Here is a 16711-nt window from a genome sequence, read left to right on the forward strand (position 1 = left end):
TGTTAATCCCTGTATCCCGTGGCATGTACATCTAGGTGCCTGCCACAAAGTGTAGGGATTAACAGGAGCCCCCAACCAGGGTCCACAAAGAAAAGGGAGCCCTGCTAGGGGTCTCCAAACATGCTTTCCGGCAGACATTCCATGTCAGAAAGGCCGACATGGAAATCCTGCCAGAATTCGAGTATCGTTACCAGGACGGCGTAAACCGCCGCCCATTTAAATTATGAGGTAGTTCGGGCTGGCCGACTGGCTCCTTGAGCCCGTCAGAAGCCAGCGAGAATGACCGGCCGGTTTCAATTTCGACCGGCAGAATCAAAATCAGCCTGTCCGATTGGAAACCAATGATGTCGGTCTTAAGGCCTCTGACCTGAGGTCGGAGGCCTTATTACCGACATCATAATAGGCCACAATGTGTTATACTCAGAAGGTGTAAAATTTACAAGTCCCACTACACTCAATGCAACAGGTGAGAAAGTGTTGGATTGCAGAGAGGTAAAATTAACTATTCCCACTCCACTCAGTTCAACAGTAGGGAAAATGTTGGATTGCGGAGGGGTAATATTTACCTTTCCCAATCCAGTCAGCGCAACAGTAGGGAAAGTGTTTGATAACGAAGGGGTAAAAATGTGCCCATTCTAGTCGGTGCAACAGTAGAGAAAGTTTAGGATTGCGGGGGCTAACATTTACTATTCCCACTCCAGTCAGTGCAACAGCAGGGAAAGTGCTGGATTGCGGAGTGGTAAAATGTACCATTCCCACTCCACTGAGTGCAACAGTAGGGAAAATGTTGGATTGTGGAGTGGTAAAATGTATTATTCCAACTTCATTAAATGCAAAAGTAGGAAAAGTGTTGGATTGTGGTAGGGTAAAATTTACTATTCCCACTGCATTCAATGCAACAATAAAAACAGAAAATTCTCTTAAACACAATAAAACAATTTCAAGCACAAAGTAAATAAATAAAAATATTATTATGTACAAAATACAAATACATTTTATATAAAAAATTAAATGAATACCTACTTATTATATTATTAAATACATATCTTAAATAACTACAGATATTATATTTAAAATATAACAATATTTTTCATATGAATACATATTTTTATTTATAAACTAATTATTAACAAAAACATTTTTTAAATAATTTTAATGTAGTTACTTCCCACCATATCTATACTACTATTATAAAGAGAGAACTTGCACCTTTTGGCCAGGTAAACTCGGGAACCACAGCGCCAATCTACACACCCGATACATCTATGAAAATGTCAGGGTGTGTAGATGGACATAGGCTATATAAATTTTTAAAAAAAATTACGTTTGTAAACAAAATAGTCCCCTGAAAGTAGCGCTGGCCGGGACCTAGCGCTGGCCGCTATGCGACGTGCGTGATGACGAAGGCTCTGTTTTCATATACAAGTAATTTTATTTCCTGAAAATGTAATACTGAAAGGATTGCAAGACTCAAATGTGCTGTTTCATTCCTCCCCGTACACGGTCAGAATCCTTCTTCCTCCAGTCTGCTTTAATATCCAGCCGACGCGACGTGCTGAACATGTATAGTTGGCGCATTTCCATGTTTCCTTTGAAAATATTAAACTATACAGATTTCTTTCAAGAAATGCTGTTAACGGTAAAGCAGAGAGCTGTGCAGAGTGCTCTGCTCTGAGCCTGTGAAAGGGAGAGAGCACCGGAGAGCGCATGACCACTTCCAGTACAAGGCTGCAATGTAAGTACTTTTCTTTCAGCAATAATGCACGCAGAGCCCGTTATCAACATACCAGTGCACAGAGAACGCTCGCCCTCCATTTCGCTGAAAGCAATGCTTGATGGAATACGAATATTAACGTAGCATTGGCAGCTAACACTATTAGCCCCTAACTGAAAATACATTAAAATGTCAAAATACTTTCTTGAAGAACTTCTCGGTTAAAATAAGGGTGCTTGCCTGCAAGAGTTATGTAATAAAGCACAAGCAAGGGGGCATATCCCTATAAGGACAATCATGTCGAATTGGATTCCACATATAAAGTAAAATCGGAAATTAAATATATCCACTGTGTTTGTGTGGGTGGGTGTCAGAATTACGGCGAGCAATGGCGCCACGAACCAAAACAATTAGCAGAAAAACACAGAGAATGCCCATTCTAAACCTTCACCACGGTAATTAAAATCACAAAAACAAATCTCTGATCTCTGATTGGTGACGTGTGCTGGTGCGCGTGAAGTCTAATTCGGCGGGGAAACGTCCCTTATGCTGAGTGGATAGTGGCTTTTGTGAAGTGAATGGAATGGGAGGAACAACAAATGGACAGTAAATGTTAACTGTTTCCATCCCATGAAGTGACAGATACAGAAAAAAGTAATGCTTAAGACACACATTTTGGAGCAATTTAACAGAGTTCCCGGTAGTTCGAGTATCGCCCCCGTATTAAGTTTAGCTTAATCAAGTGATGTACAACACATGGCCATGAATCTTTTGCAAATCGCAACAATCACACAAATATATCGTCACACAATTATATAATTCATATAATTTTGTTACATTAACAAGAGGAAAACAATCGATAAAGCAATACAAAATAACGTGTGTTCTTCATTAGACCATTTCATATTCCGAATCATAAATAAGTAAATCTATACTACTATTATAAAGAGAGAACTTGCACCTTTTGGCCAGGTAAACTCAGGAACCACAGCGCCAATCTACACACCCGATACATCTATGAAAACGTCAGGGTGTGTAGATGGACATAGGCTATATAAATATATAAAAAAGTAAATTAAAAAAATTAAGTTTTAAAACAAAGTAGTCCCCTGAAAGTAGCGCCGGCCGGTACCTAGCGCTGGCCGCGACGTGCGTGATGACCGTGACGCGTGCATGATGACGACGAGGAGGAGGAGCGGCGGACATGGAGCTGCGGTGAGGTGAGGAGCGCGGGCGCGTCATGGCGAAGAGGAGCGGAACGGCAGCTCAGGTAAAGTAAAGCTTGAAATCAGGGCGAGAGCGGGAGGGAGTCAGGGCGGGAGGGGAGCGGGTGTGCACAGAGGGACAGGCGGGAGGAGTGGTGGCGATAGGGAGTCGGGACGGGAGGGAGTCGGGACCGGAGGGGGTCGGGACCGGAGGGGGTCAGGGCGGGAGCGGGTGTACTGCCCCCAGCCCCTTTCTGCCCCAAGCAACACTGGGGCGGGCTGATAGTAACCCTATAAAACTCACAACCCACATGTAAAACATAACTTTAAAAAGCAAAAAATGTACACTATCAATATAAATATTTATCAACAAACTAATTATCCTTAATAAAGAATAATTAGTAATTAAATATAAATACTTGAATTCCCATAATATACCCCACACAAAATACTCCTAAAAATGTACAAACAAATGATTACACTACTAGGAAAATTATTTATCAGTTTAATATTTAACATCAATCAAAAAATTTATTATTACCAAATTGAAATGCATTTTCTTTCGACCATATACCCCTTCAAAACCCACAACCCGCACATAAAATTTAAATGTACAAAATGTAATTGCATAGTGAACAAAATGAATTATCAATTAAATAATTATTAATAATTATAAATAAAAATATTAATTTACTTCCCACCCTGTACTCCTATAAACCCCACAATCCACACCTAAAATAAAAATAATTATTACACAAATGCCACAAATAATGATCAATTAAATAATTAAAAATAATTAACAACAAATTAGTATTAATTAGAATTAATTTACTCCCCAACCTGTACCCTCAACTGCACCTAAACAAAATGACACATTTAACATGATTAATTATCAATATTTATTAATTAACAACTAATTATTAATTCATCAAAATTAAATCACTTCCCATCCTGTAACCTATAAACTCAACCACGCAGATAAAAATATAATTAAAACAATTAATTGCACAATTAATATAATTAGTCATCAATTAAATAAAAAATACTAATTTAAATATAATAATTATTGTATTTTAATTAAAGTACATCCCACCCTGTACCCCAATTAAACCACAACCTGCTACTTTACTTAAAATCACAAAGATGTATTAAATCAAATTTAATAAATACAAAAAATTGTAAAACTATGCTAAAAACGTAAACATTAATTATACAAAAAATTACATCATTTACATTTAAAATATATGCCAAAATACATACCAATAATTTTAAAAACGAAGCTATAATCCACTATATTTTTGCAAACGATATCAATGACTTCCATATTTAAAAAAAACAATACTACTTACCTCAAATTACATATGCTTGAGAATGATATTCTTGCTGATGATGTTACCATATCACAATATTGTTTACTAGATATTTTGGTAAGTCAATATTTTGTACTCAATATTTTGTCTGAACTCCATTCAGATGGGCTTACTTGGAAGATAGCAAACACAAGCATATGATGGACAGAGTGCTGAAATCTTTCAGACACTCTGCCCCAGTCACAGATCTGGGTTGAATATCAATTGTAGTCAAAGTAGGCAATCCCACATGACCTTCTTCTGTGAATTTCCATAGCTCTGGCACAACTGGATACATTCACCACCTTTCCCACATTAATAAGTAGCAACTTCGCTCGCTCGTCATTAATCATTCTTCTCCTATCCCATGAGAACTCGCCTCCTTGCTCCTTACTGCAATTCTTGCAAATTCCAGCTTCCCACACCTTGCTATCTAAATAAAACAAAACACCTTCAATGCTAGCTAATGAGGATTCTTCTTCTCTATACCTGCAGTGGAAACAAATTACACTCCAAATGCATTCTTCGTTGAAGGTTAAATGGGAATTACATTTCAACACTTAACGTGAGCTGGAACATACTGGTTGCTTATTAAGGCCTACTTTTTATGTCAAGTTAACAGTGCACAGGATTACAGAATGCATGCACTTTTCTACACATAAAATAAATGCAGCATAAAACACGAGTTATAAAAGTGTCATTCTGTATGCACCTACATGAGATTAATTCTCCTTACATGCATAAATGTTTAAACATTTAGGGGGTCATTAGTATGGTGGGCAGACTTTGTCCGCCCGCCATACCTCCGGGAAACGGGTGCGGCGGTCCCGCATCCACAATTAGGATGCGCCCGCCACATTGGCTGGCGCATTCTTTATTTGTAACATTGCGGTGGGCGGTGCAATTCCACAAAAGCATGTTGTGCCTTTCAAAGCACAACAAGACGCGCACTGTGTGGTGCCTGCCATGTTGTACATTGAAATGCTGGGGGGACCATTGGTACCCCCCATGTGCACCCCCCAGAATCCCGCTACGGGCCCCCAAAGGCGAGAATCGCCTGCCTTTCTGTGGCGGTGTTGCCGCCATGGAAAGGCAACACCCCGCCTGCATAGTAATATGGATGGCTGTGTCTACCAGACACTGCTACCATATAAACTGCTTTTCCGCCCAGTAGGCAATTGGGCGGATTGCCTACTGACGGAAAACCGGCAGACAGTCTTTCCATCTGCCGGGGCCCCCCGCCATAGTAATATGGCGGGGCAATTGGCATGCAGGCGGGCACATATGTCAGAGAGCGGTGGCGATCCACCTGACATGCTAATGGGCCCCAAAGTTTCCACACACCCTACTTCATAATCTTCACAATAAGACATTTGGGCCTAATTATAATGCCGGGCGGACCAACCGACCTCTAGTCGGTAGTCACAATTGCCTAATTAGGATGTGACCAAACACTGTTCGTTCCAATTCTACATTCCCCCATAGGAGAATACATTACGGCCGCAAACTGGCCGTAATAGATGCTCCCATAGACAAATCGGAGGTGCTGTTCATCCCTGCACCTGCCACGTGGTGCAGGGTTCAACAGAGGGGCACCCTAGGTGACCCCTCGGCCCCCACACACCCGGGGGCCCTGCTTTGGCCCCCAAACATGCTTTCCAACATGGTTTCCATGTCAGACAGACCGGAATGGAAACCATGCCAGAAACCGTGCATCTTAATCCCAAGGGCAGAAAGGCCGCCAAGGACAAGGCGCCCTGCTAGGAGCCTCTAAACACGCTTTCCAACATGGTTTCCATGTCGGAAAGGCCGACATAGAAACCCTGCGGGAGACTGTGCATAGTAATCAGGACGGCATAAACCGCCGTCCATTTGGATTATGGGGCAGTTCCGACCAGGTCCCTTTATGTCATATTCTCCTATCGCATTGTTATGTAAATGTCAATGTCGCATACCTTTGTTAATCACATTCTATACACAAATATTTCACAGGGGAATACCTTTAATATGAAAAACTCCCCTCCCATTAGTAAAGTTAATTACACGGAATATATTCGAGTGCTTCCTACATATAGCTGTAACGCTCTCCTACATCATCTCAGATGGGATTCGAGATTACACTTCTCCAAATGTTTTCATAATTTACCTCTTTCGCGCGCATAGGTATATCAGGGGAATTTAAATGTAGTGTAGTACTACCTGCCACTGCTTCAAAACAATTCAAAGGACAGATCAATAGAACTCATTTTATCGACCTCAAAATGAGGTTAAGCTCTTGGTTATATTTAAATAAATATCTGATGAATTTATATAAACACTTGAAGGCGACACAATTATCAAAGGTTGTTTACTGACTAAAATGAGGCAGCACTTGAGAAGTTCATTTTAGTTAAACAGTCATCAACATTTCCGGGACAAGCATTTGCCGTAAACTGATTTAATCTCATCTATTTAGTCAAGGAATCCTGCACGAGAGAAATTAGCATATCAGAAGGCAAGCTGCATTGCAATTGGTTTACCTGTGGACTAATCAGTGACAAGGACAACACTATAAAACCCAGCCCCAGAGCTATGAAAACCGTCCACACAAACAGCTGAGAAAAACAGCATTCACCTAAGATAGGTTCAACCGGAGGGTAAAGGCAGCGCTGACTCTACCGGGCACCATGGCCATGGACTTTCTTCCAAACCTCTCCATGGAAACGTGGACTCTGCTTGTTGTTCTCGTGACGGTCTTTTTCCTGTAAGTACTGCGCAGTGATTATTTACCTGGCTGTCGAACCGCAGATTATTTCCATAAACTTTAAACAGCCTACATGCCATTGGTTGAGAAGTGGCAGAGGTTAGTAGGAGGAAGAGGACAGGGAAAATGGCACATTAGTCAACATTCAGGTATTCCGGAAGCCCAGTGGGTGGGGCACCAGCTGCAGCGCTCGGTGGACTCCATAACTTGCAAGCCACACGTCTGATACTGTCAGAGTTCGCTCAGCCTTTTTTTTCCAACGTGAACAAAATGAGTGTTGTGTAGACTTGTTATTAGCTCCGAGTGACACGTTTGGCATGTGTGTGATATAAATGAATTATTATTATTAATATTATATATTGAATAAAATACTGGTCGTTGTGAGAATATTGCAGGTCACTAAAGACTTTTAAGATCACAGACAGGAACAAGACTTAATGCCCAGTGCCTCTGTAAGACCACAGAACCTGAAGGTGACTTCCTCTGTCCTTTTTACAGACGACAGTGGCATTTTATTCTTTATAATATGTGGCTGCAAGAACTGCACCTCCATCCAGAGGCTGTGAGTGCATTCATATTTCTTTCACGCCATGGACTATGGAGTGAATCTTGTGGCACTGTGGCTGCACAGGGGAGACATGGGTAGATAAAGCAGTTTCACCAGGATCCCGCCATGTTGTCAAATGGAGCAACCAAGATTGAAGGGCTCCTGATATTGAGGTCTATAGTTATGTTATGTTATATGGGGCTTTTATAGCGCAACGGCTACTCCAAAGGAGTGCCCCGGCGCTTTGTGCTCCAGACCTTAAGAAAGACTGGAAAACATAACAGTAAAAAAGACAGAAGCTAAAAAGGAGAGCGCACTATAGTGTAACCTATACACATCTGTTATTCTAACAGGATGGTCAGAGTTGCAAAGCTTTGTTAATATTGGACAATACTATAGCAGAGAACATCATCATATAAGTGCACATAATGGTAATATTGGACAATACAAAATCAATGCATGTCATGATATATGTCTGCCTAATAAGAAATAGCGCCTAAGCCTGAAGCATCCGATTGACAGATCACAGGTGGGGGACATGTAATCCTTAGACAAATGTGCAAACAGGAAAACCCAGATTGATCCCACAGATAGGCTGCAACCCCACGATGGTCTCACATGTTTGGGCAGCGGGCGCGCGTTCCGAAAACAAAATAAAGTCAGGTGCTGCACTAAAGTTAGGATCACTCGACCAATCAGAACACCGCATGCAAACTACAAAAACTGATCACGCACACCCCTTGCCAGACATCAGGACACTTATGCACTGGTCCCACATTGTGTCCATGCAAGGGTGGAAACCCACCTGTGCTTCTCATCAAGATAACTAGATGTATGGCTCCTTGTCCAGGCCTAGATTTCAGCATGCCAAGGCAAGTATAAAATATTTTACGATGCTTCTTGTAAAGAAAAAAAAGACTGCCAAAACCAATGTGCTTTGAGACAGTCTTCAGACATGACTCTGTTGCCTGATATCCCAGCTGCTGCGTTTAATTGAACCAACTGTTTCTGTTTTGCCATATGGTTGTTGACTTTTATTTTTTAAAGGTAAATTAGTATTTGAGCAACATTTTACAGGTATCTCTACAACAGCTGCATTAAACCCACTGAACTACACTTTAATCTTCTCGGGCATCAAACTCACTTCTACTTATGCAGGACAGAAGCTCAGTATTTGACCAGATCTCAATGGTTGTCTCCTGTTTTTCTCCTATTACAATTAATTCCTTCTTTTACTGTCTGGGTCTAAAGTTAAAGAAAGGTATTTTGGCTGTAAAGGAAAACCATAGGGCCTTATTTAAACTTTGGCGGAGAGGGCACTCCATTAATGGTGACAGCCTAATCATCCTGCCAAAGCAAAGATCCGCTTACCTCATTTAGAGTCAGGTGGAACTTTAGTATGTAGAGGACCGAGACTACGCCTTCTCTGATGGCCCAACAGAGTAAGGGCTGTCGGAGATTTGGCCATTTGACTGCCCACCCTATTTAGAGTGGACAAACAAATGGCAACTTTTCACTGTCGGCAAATGACAGTGAAAACTGAGAAATTATCCACACAACATAGGAGAATACTCCCATGGGGAGGGGTAACTTTTTTCAGAAAAGAAAATCTGATTTGGGTATTTTCTATTATTTAAATATTTCAAAAAATTTGAACGTTTAACGTACTGCTCTGTCTTGTTGATGGAGCCGTTCCTCAAACTTTCAATGCATTTATAGGAAGCGCCATGAACGCGGTTCCTGGAAATTCAGGAGATGTCCACTGGGCTGGTGGACATCTCTAAATTTGGCAGGTGGATTTCCATTGCCATGACAGGAGTAAAGTACTCCCCCATTTTTGGTTTCCTAACTGCTGGATGCATACATTTCATTTACAAGTATTTACATGTTGTGTATTGCAAAAAACAACATCTTAAATTGGCATATAATTCACTTCAAAAACACCTTTCACTTTGCAGCCAGAGAAAGTAAACACCAGTCCTCACGTTAAAAGAAGAAATAAGCCTAACATTTGTCCCCTGTCTTAAGAATCACCGCAAGTGTGTAAAGTTAAACACAGAATTGATGGACATCTTAATTTATTGGTTTTACTTTTGTGACCCACCAAAAATCCACTTGTGACCCTTTGGTGGATTGCGACTTAGAGGTGGACGGAAGGCTTGAGCCAGATGCCTGGCTCTGGCTTAGCATAAGGTAATCCTCGACCGAGGCGCCCAAATAAGCCAAGCCTTTTGTGCTCGCAACTCATTATCAAACCCCTAACCGTTCCACCGCCCACCTATACAACAGAAGAAATTCGGGCCAGCAGTGGTGCTTTGAAATCTTTCTGCATATTCTTATTCCACCCTGCTGGAATTCAGATGGGTTCACTGACAAAATATCGGCTACTAAAATATCTACATAAAAAAATATTGAGTCAAAATATCGATGTAAAAAATATCAACTTTCTATAAGCATAATAAAAATTACATAAATATTGGAGAAAAAAATTGTTGTAACTAATACAGTTGTTTAACATTTCGGTTTTTAAATATATTCAAATGTAAATAGTAAGCATTAATTACATTAAATAATAATACTAATATAATAAAAATTTAAATGCATTTAATATTGTTTTTGAAAAATATAACAATTAATATTATTTTCAAAAATTAAAACAAACATATATATTAATATATATACATTTATTTACATATCATATTCATGAGATCCGGACACTAGGTGCTGCATGTCGCGGCAGTCCTGGTCGGGCTCTGGAAGCCCAATCTACCAACTCCACATCTCCACCGATACGGAAACATCATGACAACACCAGGATGCTTGAAATGTGTTGCAAGTATAAATTACACTTCTGGAAGTCACGTCTGGTATGTAAATGGGATTAATTTATGGAGCAGAGAAACAACATGCTCCTCGCCAGCTGACCAAGCCTTAACTGTCAAGTCTGGAATCTCGCTTGGCTGAGGCAAGACACTAGAACGTACAGAGATTCTGAATGACTACTTAAAGGGCAAGACAGAATAAGTAAAGCTAAAGAATATTTTCACTAATGACTAATTTACAACAAAATTACTTTATTCACAGCATGCTGCCTCACCAACACATTTCAGCCGTAGCCCTGTTCACGGTATTGAGTCAGAGCTGGCAAAGCCATTTACAGTGTTTTGGTAATGAACATGAAGGTAGGACTACCTTGTGCAAAATGAAAAGTATTGTACAGAAGAGCGGCTGCCATCTTAATGTACATATCTCTGCTTACCTCCAATAGCTTAATGACATGCAGGTATGCATATATTTTGCATCATATATGGCATTCAATACTCGTATCTCAACAAAATTGGCAAGTAATCATCATTAAACAATATTGATAATTGCATCCATCTCAGAAATTAAAGAAAATGTAAAATACATACAGTCCATACAAGTCACTCTTATCCTTGTCCATGAGATCTGGGGGCATTTGGCTGTGACTCCTTGTGGGTCAACTGCCAATCCATCAGAGCTTATGTTAGTAATCTAACCCCCACAGAAGGCTGATATAGAACCATTGTTCGTATATGTCTGTCATTAAGCCATTACTGTAAGCTGTCCCATTGCTGCCTCACACCTGTTGGCTCCATCAGGGATAGTCCAATGTTCTGATAAGGGCTGCAATCTTTAGAGTTATTCGATGGTCCTGCCCATGTGGGCAAAATCAATACCTTCAGAAGTACATCATATAGGTAAGGTGATCTAATAGGAAGGGGGAATAAGTGACCTTGGTGTTCCTCCTGGCATGCATCTGTCTTTCTGAATGTGTAGACTGCTACTGAGTTCCAAGTCAATGTTCCATCTTGCCCATGTGGGCTAGTATATTCACGTTCTTATGTATACAAATGTGAAAACTGCACAAGTGTGTGCTATGCTCATCTGGGTACTCACCCATGACCTGCAGTGCTCAAACCTGTGTGAAAAAGAAAGAATAGTGTTTAGAATTAGATTAAAACAAGCTCTAAAAACAATCTATGTTACATCTGGAAGACATCAAGAGGAATATTACACAATTGACAATTTGCATATATTCAGAATTTGGGTTTTAAACTTTTTGGGGTCAGTAGCTAAATACATGTCATTTGAAGCATTACAGTCCTAAATGTAATTACATTTCCTCACTCGAGTTCAAACCTGTTGGAGTGAGAATTTCAAAATAAATCTATAATAAACTTTGACTCATGAATTCTCAGTTTGCGGTTTCTGTCCCCTACCCTTAACTGAGGTGATATGGCATCTAGGGTAACAAATGACAACAATTTTTCATCTAGATAATTCTTTAGAATACTGGGCTACTGGATAATGCTCATCATTATGTTTGATTGCACGTTGCACGTTTATGTTCCCACACTCTCTTCTTCACCCTATGGATAGCTCTATCTAAGTAGTATTTGCCATATGGGAAAAATCAAACAGTATACATAGAAATCAGTATTGCATTCATATTTGCCCATGATAGTATATTCCCTATTACTGTTAGGGACGTTGATCTTTGAGCATTTTGAGCAGTTTTTGCATGCTTTGCATCTTCTACAGCATGTAAAACCATTTTGCCTCTGCTGTTACTTTCTGAAGGTTGTACTGATTACTGAGACTATCCTTCTGGGATCTGCTCTTCCTGAATGTTATCTGAGGTGATTTATGTAAATATTTATTAAGCACCTGATCTGTTTTTAGGACGTGCCAATTTTTATTGAAAATTTCTCTGCTCTTGTATGACTGATTCTAAACGTAGTAATAAATCTGATCTGATCTGAGTCGTCATCAACTCTGTTGCTACCTCTTTGTAATAGACTTGACCTGGATACAGCATCAACTTTAGCAAACACCTGTGAGATGATCTTATTACTATATCATCTTTCTTTAAATCTCCTAGTCATCACCATTTTTTCTTGTTCATATTCATGTGGGGTACTGCAATTATGTTTTACTCTTAGTAATTCACTGAATGGGATGCTGTGCATCAAACTAGATGGGTGTGCGGTTGAAGTGCTCAACATACTGTTGCCTGCAGTTTCTTTCCAGTGAAGTTTGGTCTGTAAATGTCTGTTTTGGACAGAAACTTCTACATTCAAGACTACAATCTTGCTTTTGCTTGTCTGTCCAGTAAACTGGAGGTTAAATTAATTCTTATTCAGATCGGACACAACTTTTTGGGTGGATTCTACATCTCCCTTCCAGATGACAAAGATATCATCTATGAACCTCGTCCATTATGCAACCTGGTCCTCAAAGCACTCCAATTCGACGGACACCTGCTCCTCCCACCAGCCCATGAAGAGGTTCGCATAAATAGGGGCAAGGCAGGTGCCCATCACAGTTCCTTGGACTTGTCTGTATAGTTAAAGAAACATCGGTTAGGCAATACCAGATAATAACAATCAACATTTCAGTGTGCAATAACACGGATACAGATCTTGCTTGTAAGAAATGTCTTATGGCACAGGCAGCCAAATCATGTCTGATGCTGGTGTATAAGCTACTTACATCAAGTGTGACCAATTTGTAATCATCCTCTCATATTACCCCCTCAATTTGAGTAAGTAAGTGGGTGGTGCCCTTAAGGTATGCTGGGGAGTTGTCGCAAATGGCCTTAAATAGTGGTGTATGTATTTCGATTTTTGCTTTACGAGAGAGCCAATAGAAGATACTATGGGTCTCCCTGGTGGTTTGAGGGTATTCTTGTGTAACTTTGGTAAAGAAATGACTGAAACTTTGGGATGGTGACACTTGAGGAAAAGATACTTTTCCCATTCCAGGAGTCCTTTATCTTTTGACTCACATAGCATCTTAAGGTTAGAGGAGAGTACATCTGGTTTATTGGAAAGACTGGAACATGTTAGGTCCTTTAGTTGTTTTTTACCATCATTCAAATATTCTGCTTTAGACCAAACCACCACATTCCCTCCTTTGTCAGAATCATGAATCACTATACTGAAGTCCTTTCTGAGTTTCTCAAGTGCAGAGAACTGAGTGGCAGATAGATTATTTCAAGTGTTCCCTTTGGATTTATACCTCATGCTCTTTAGTTCTTTCAATACACTTTTTTCAAACACTTCAACAGCATCATAGAGGATTACAGGTAAAAATGTGGATTTAAGTTTAAACATGCTGGAACATGCCAGGTCTACATCCCCCCCTAAATTGTACAAACACAGATCCTCGTGATCCTCCAAGGCATCATACAATAAAGGTAGAGAATGTAGGAATCCAATCTGAAAAGTGCTCAGAGTTTGGGTTGCCCCTGGTACACATGTTCTAGGTTGTTCTAGATGAAACCATTTCTTCTGTTTCAATTTTGTAAGAAAGCAAAATGCATCAATTCTGGTTAATACATAGTCAAAGTTTCTAGAAGGACAAAAAGAAAGGCCTAGAGATAAAAGTTTGATGTCATTCTCAGATAACTCACAGTCTGACAAGTTGATCACATTCATGTTGTTGCTTGTCTCAACCTTACTGTCATTCCTATGGGCTCTGATGTGTAGTTTCCTGAATCTTGCTTTTGCTTTTTTGTTCCTCTTGTTTTTCCTCATACTCCTCATCCCATTCCTATCCAAAAATCTTGTTCTGTATGTTGTTGGTTTGTCCTGCCCTGATTTAGTAGTTGGAATTATTTCAGAAAGCTTTTTCTACTTACAATGCTGGCTTGAGTGCTTGCAGCCATTGTTTCTGCTGAGATATCTGATGCACTGCTGTTAGGTACGTTGCTCTCCTCTCTGTTGTTTCATCCCTTTGCCTAATATTCACATTGACTACTTCATTTGACTCAGCTGGACCCTCAGTGAACAGATGGTTGTACTTTCTATGAAATGTTAAAGTTCTACCGGATTGGAGGTCTGAATTCTCCGATAAACTACAGTTGTTTTTTTATTGTAATTTCTTCTTCAGTTTTTACCAAGCAGGTTTGCAGACTAGTAAAGAATTCATCAAATGTTTCTTATGTGACCAGCTTCAACATCTCCTGTGTGTTTTATTTATTTCCTCAAGTAACTTAGGGGCTCATTACCATGTGGAGAAGTGTGGCTCAGGGGTTAGAGGCGTCAGACCCGGAAGCTGAGATCGGTCCTGGACCAGGGTTCAATTCCCCGCCTCGGCGGGTCTTGGGCTAAAAATTCCACGGACTCGATAATTCTCGCTCCGGTGCCTTCTCGACTCACGGGTTCACACTCTGCGACTCTGGGCAATAGCTTGCTTAATCTCCACAACGGCCCCTCGCGGCGGGATGCCTGACTTTCACCTTGTGGATACCCGCTGGGGCTATCACACAGGGGAATATCAGGACGGGTTCCCTAAGCAAGCGCCGGGACACCCACTGCGGGTAGCTGTGCGCTATATAAGCTCAACTACATTTACATTTACATGTAGGGCGGGAAGCCTCCACCTGCCAGTCGGACTCTCCTCGAGTGCGTCGGAACCCTTCTGACCGACTCTGTAGGTTTACAAACCGCCCAACCAATTGCGATGTTCTCGGTCGGAATGTAAACTTCGCTGTCATTCCGAATCGGTTCTGACTGGCTCTTGGAGAATTTGTGTTGGTTAGAACCGCATCAAACACCACTAAGGATAGCGTTTCCGACCGTGCGATTATGATGCCGATTTCCAACAGCCTTTCTGAGTTGGCCTGTCCGACGTGGAAAGGCTGTCGGAAAGTGACTTTGGGGGCCAGTAGCAGGCACCCCTTCATATTGAGGCCTCCGTTTGGGGGCCGAAGCGCTGCCTAAGGTACCTTCCTGTAAAATCTGAACTATGTGGCTGATACAATGGGGTGCTCACGACAGGGTGTAGGCTTTTACACACACCCCGTCATTTCCCCATAGGAGCAAGTACTGTCGGGGGGAACACGGGCTCCCATAGAAACAATGGGATATCCGACCGAACAGTGTTCGGTCCCATCGTAATCGGTCGTGCGGAACCGCTAACCGCAAGTCGGTTGGTCCTGAATCTGAGATGGTGTCAGGCGTAAAGTTTCCGCACTACATCCTAATGAGCCCCTTAATGTGGTCTTTATAGACATACTTAATCAAAATCCACATCTTAGCTCCTCATTACGATATCCGGCAGATACTTCTGCCCGGCTCCGGTCCTCATCGCAATATCGCCTCCTCCCTACATTTGGATTCCCCTAGACCGTGTTGGAACCCTTGCGACTGATTTGGTTGGTTTACATAGTAAATAAATAAAAATATTATTATATAAAAAATACAAATACATTTTATATTAAAAATTAAATGAAAAAACTTCATATTATAATATTAAATACATATTATAAATAACTACAGATATTATTGTATTTAAAATAAAAACAATATTTTTATATAAATAAATATTTTTATTTATAAATTATTTATTAACAAATACATTCTTAAATAATTTTAATTGAGTTACTTTCCACCATATACCTCTACAAAACTCACAACCCACATGTAAAACTTTACTTTAAAATGCTAATTATTTACACCATCAACATATATATTTATCAACAAACTAATTATCATTGATCAAGATAATTATTAAATAAATATAAACAGTTTACTTCCCATAATATACCCTCCACAAAACACACAAAACACTCCTATGGGCCGGTGGACATCTCTAAATTTGGCAGGTGGATTTCCATTGCCATGACAGGCCCTTAGGTCTGACAACGCATCATGTTTGTTCCTGTGCATTCCCAAAGTCCAATCTACCCTCTTTCCACCCTCAAAATGATTCCTTAAGGTGGAACCGATAGCCACCCTATCAGCTGGGTGTGGAGGAAGAGATTTAGATTGGAAGACTGCATACCCCATGTGAATTGAATGCTATGTAGAACACCGCACTGGCGGAATAGGAGCTTTTGCAAATTGTCACATTATGTTTCCATCAGCACATCGGCACCTGCTTTTCAAGGTACTGCTTGGAATGATTGTGATTAGGAAAAACACATGAAAAGGTGTAGATGTAAATCTGTGCCCATATTTTTCCTTTATTTGTGATTTGGACCCGTTGTGTTTTATTACAAAGCCTGTCACTGTGAGAGGGAATTGCAGCACCAGCTCTAAATGGGATGCAGATGGGGGCGTGTGCTGCAGCTCCATTTGTCCAGGTTCCCTCTTGGGCCCCACCAATACAGGTGTTGAATTT

At 40.6% G+C, this 16711-nt stretch overlaps 1 protein-coding gene across 1 annotated transcript in view; it reads left to right on the top strand.

Moving 5' to 3' along the window:
- The first annotated feature begins 6803 nt into the window (after window positions 1-6803).
- The window catches only part of LOC147684822 (cytochrome P450 3A21-like), a 295556-nt gene continuing 285648 nt past the window's right edge, over window positions 6804-16711 (top strand). The window contains exon 1 of the mRNA XM_086940697.1: window positions 6804-7011. Within this exon, the coding sequence (XP_086796823.1) occupies window positions 6935-7011 (77 nt within the window). The 5' untranslated portion in view covers window positions 6804-6934. The remainder of the gene's footprint in view (window positions 7012-16711) is intronic.

This window comes from Lissotriton vulgaris, chromosome 10 (genome assembly GCF_964263255.1).
Source record: "Lissotriton vulgaris chromosome 10, aLisVul1.2, whole genome shotgun sequence".
NCBI classification, from domain to species: domain Eukaryota; kingdom Metazoa; phylum Chordata; class Amphibia; order Caudata; family Salamandridae; genus Lissotriton; species Lissotriton vulgaris.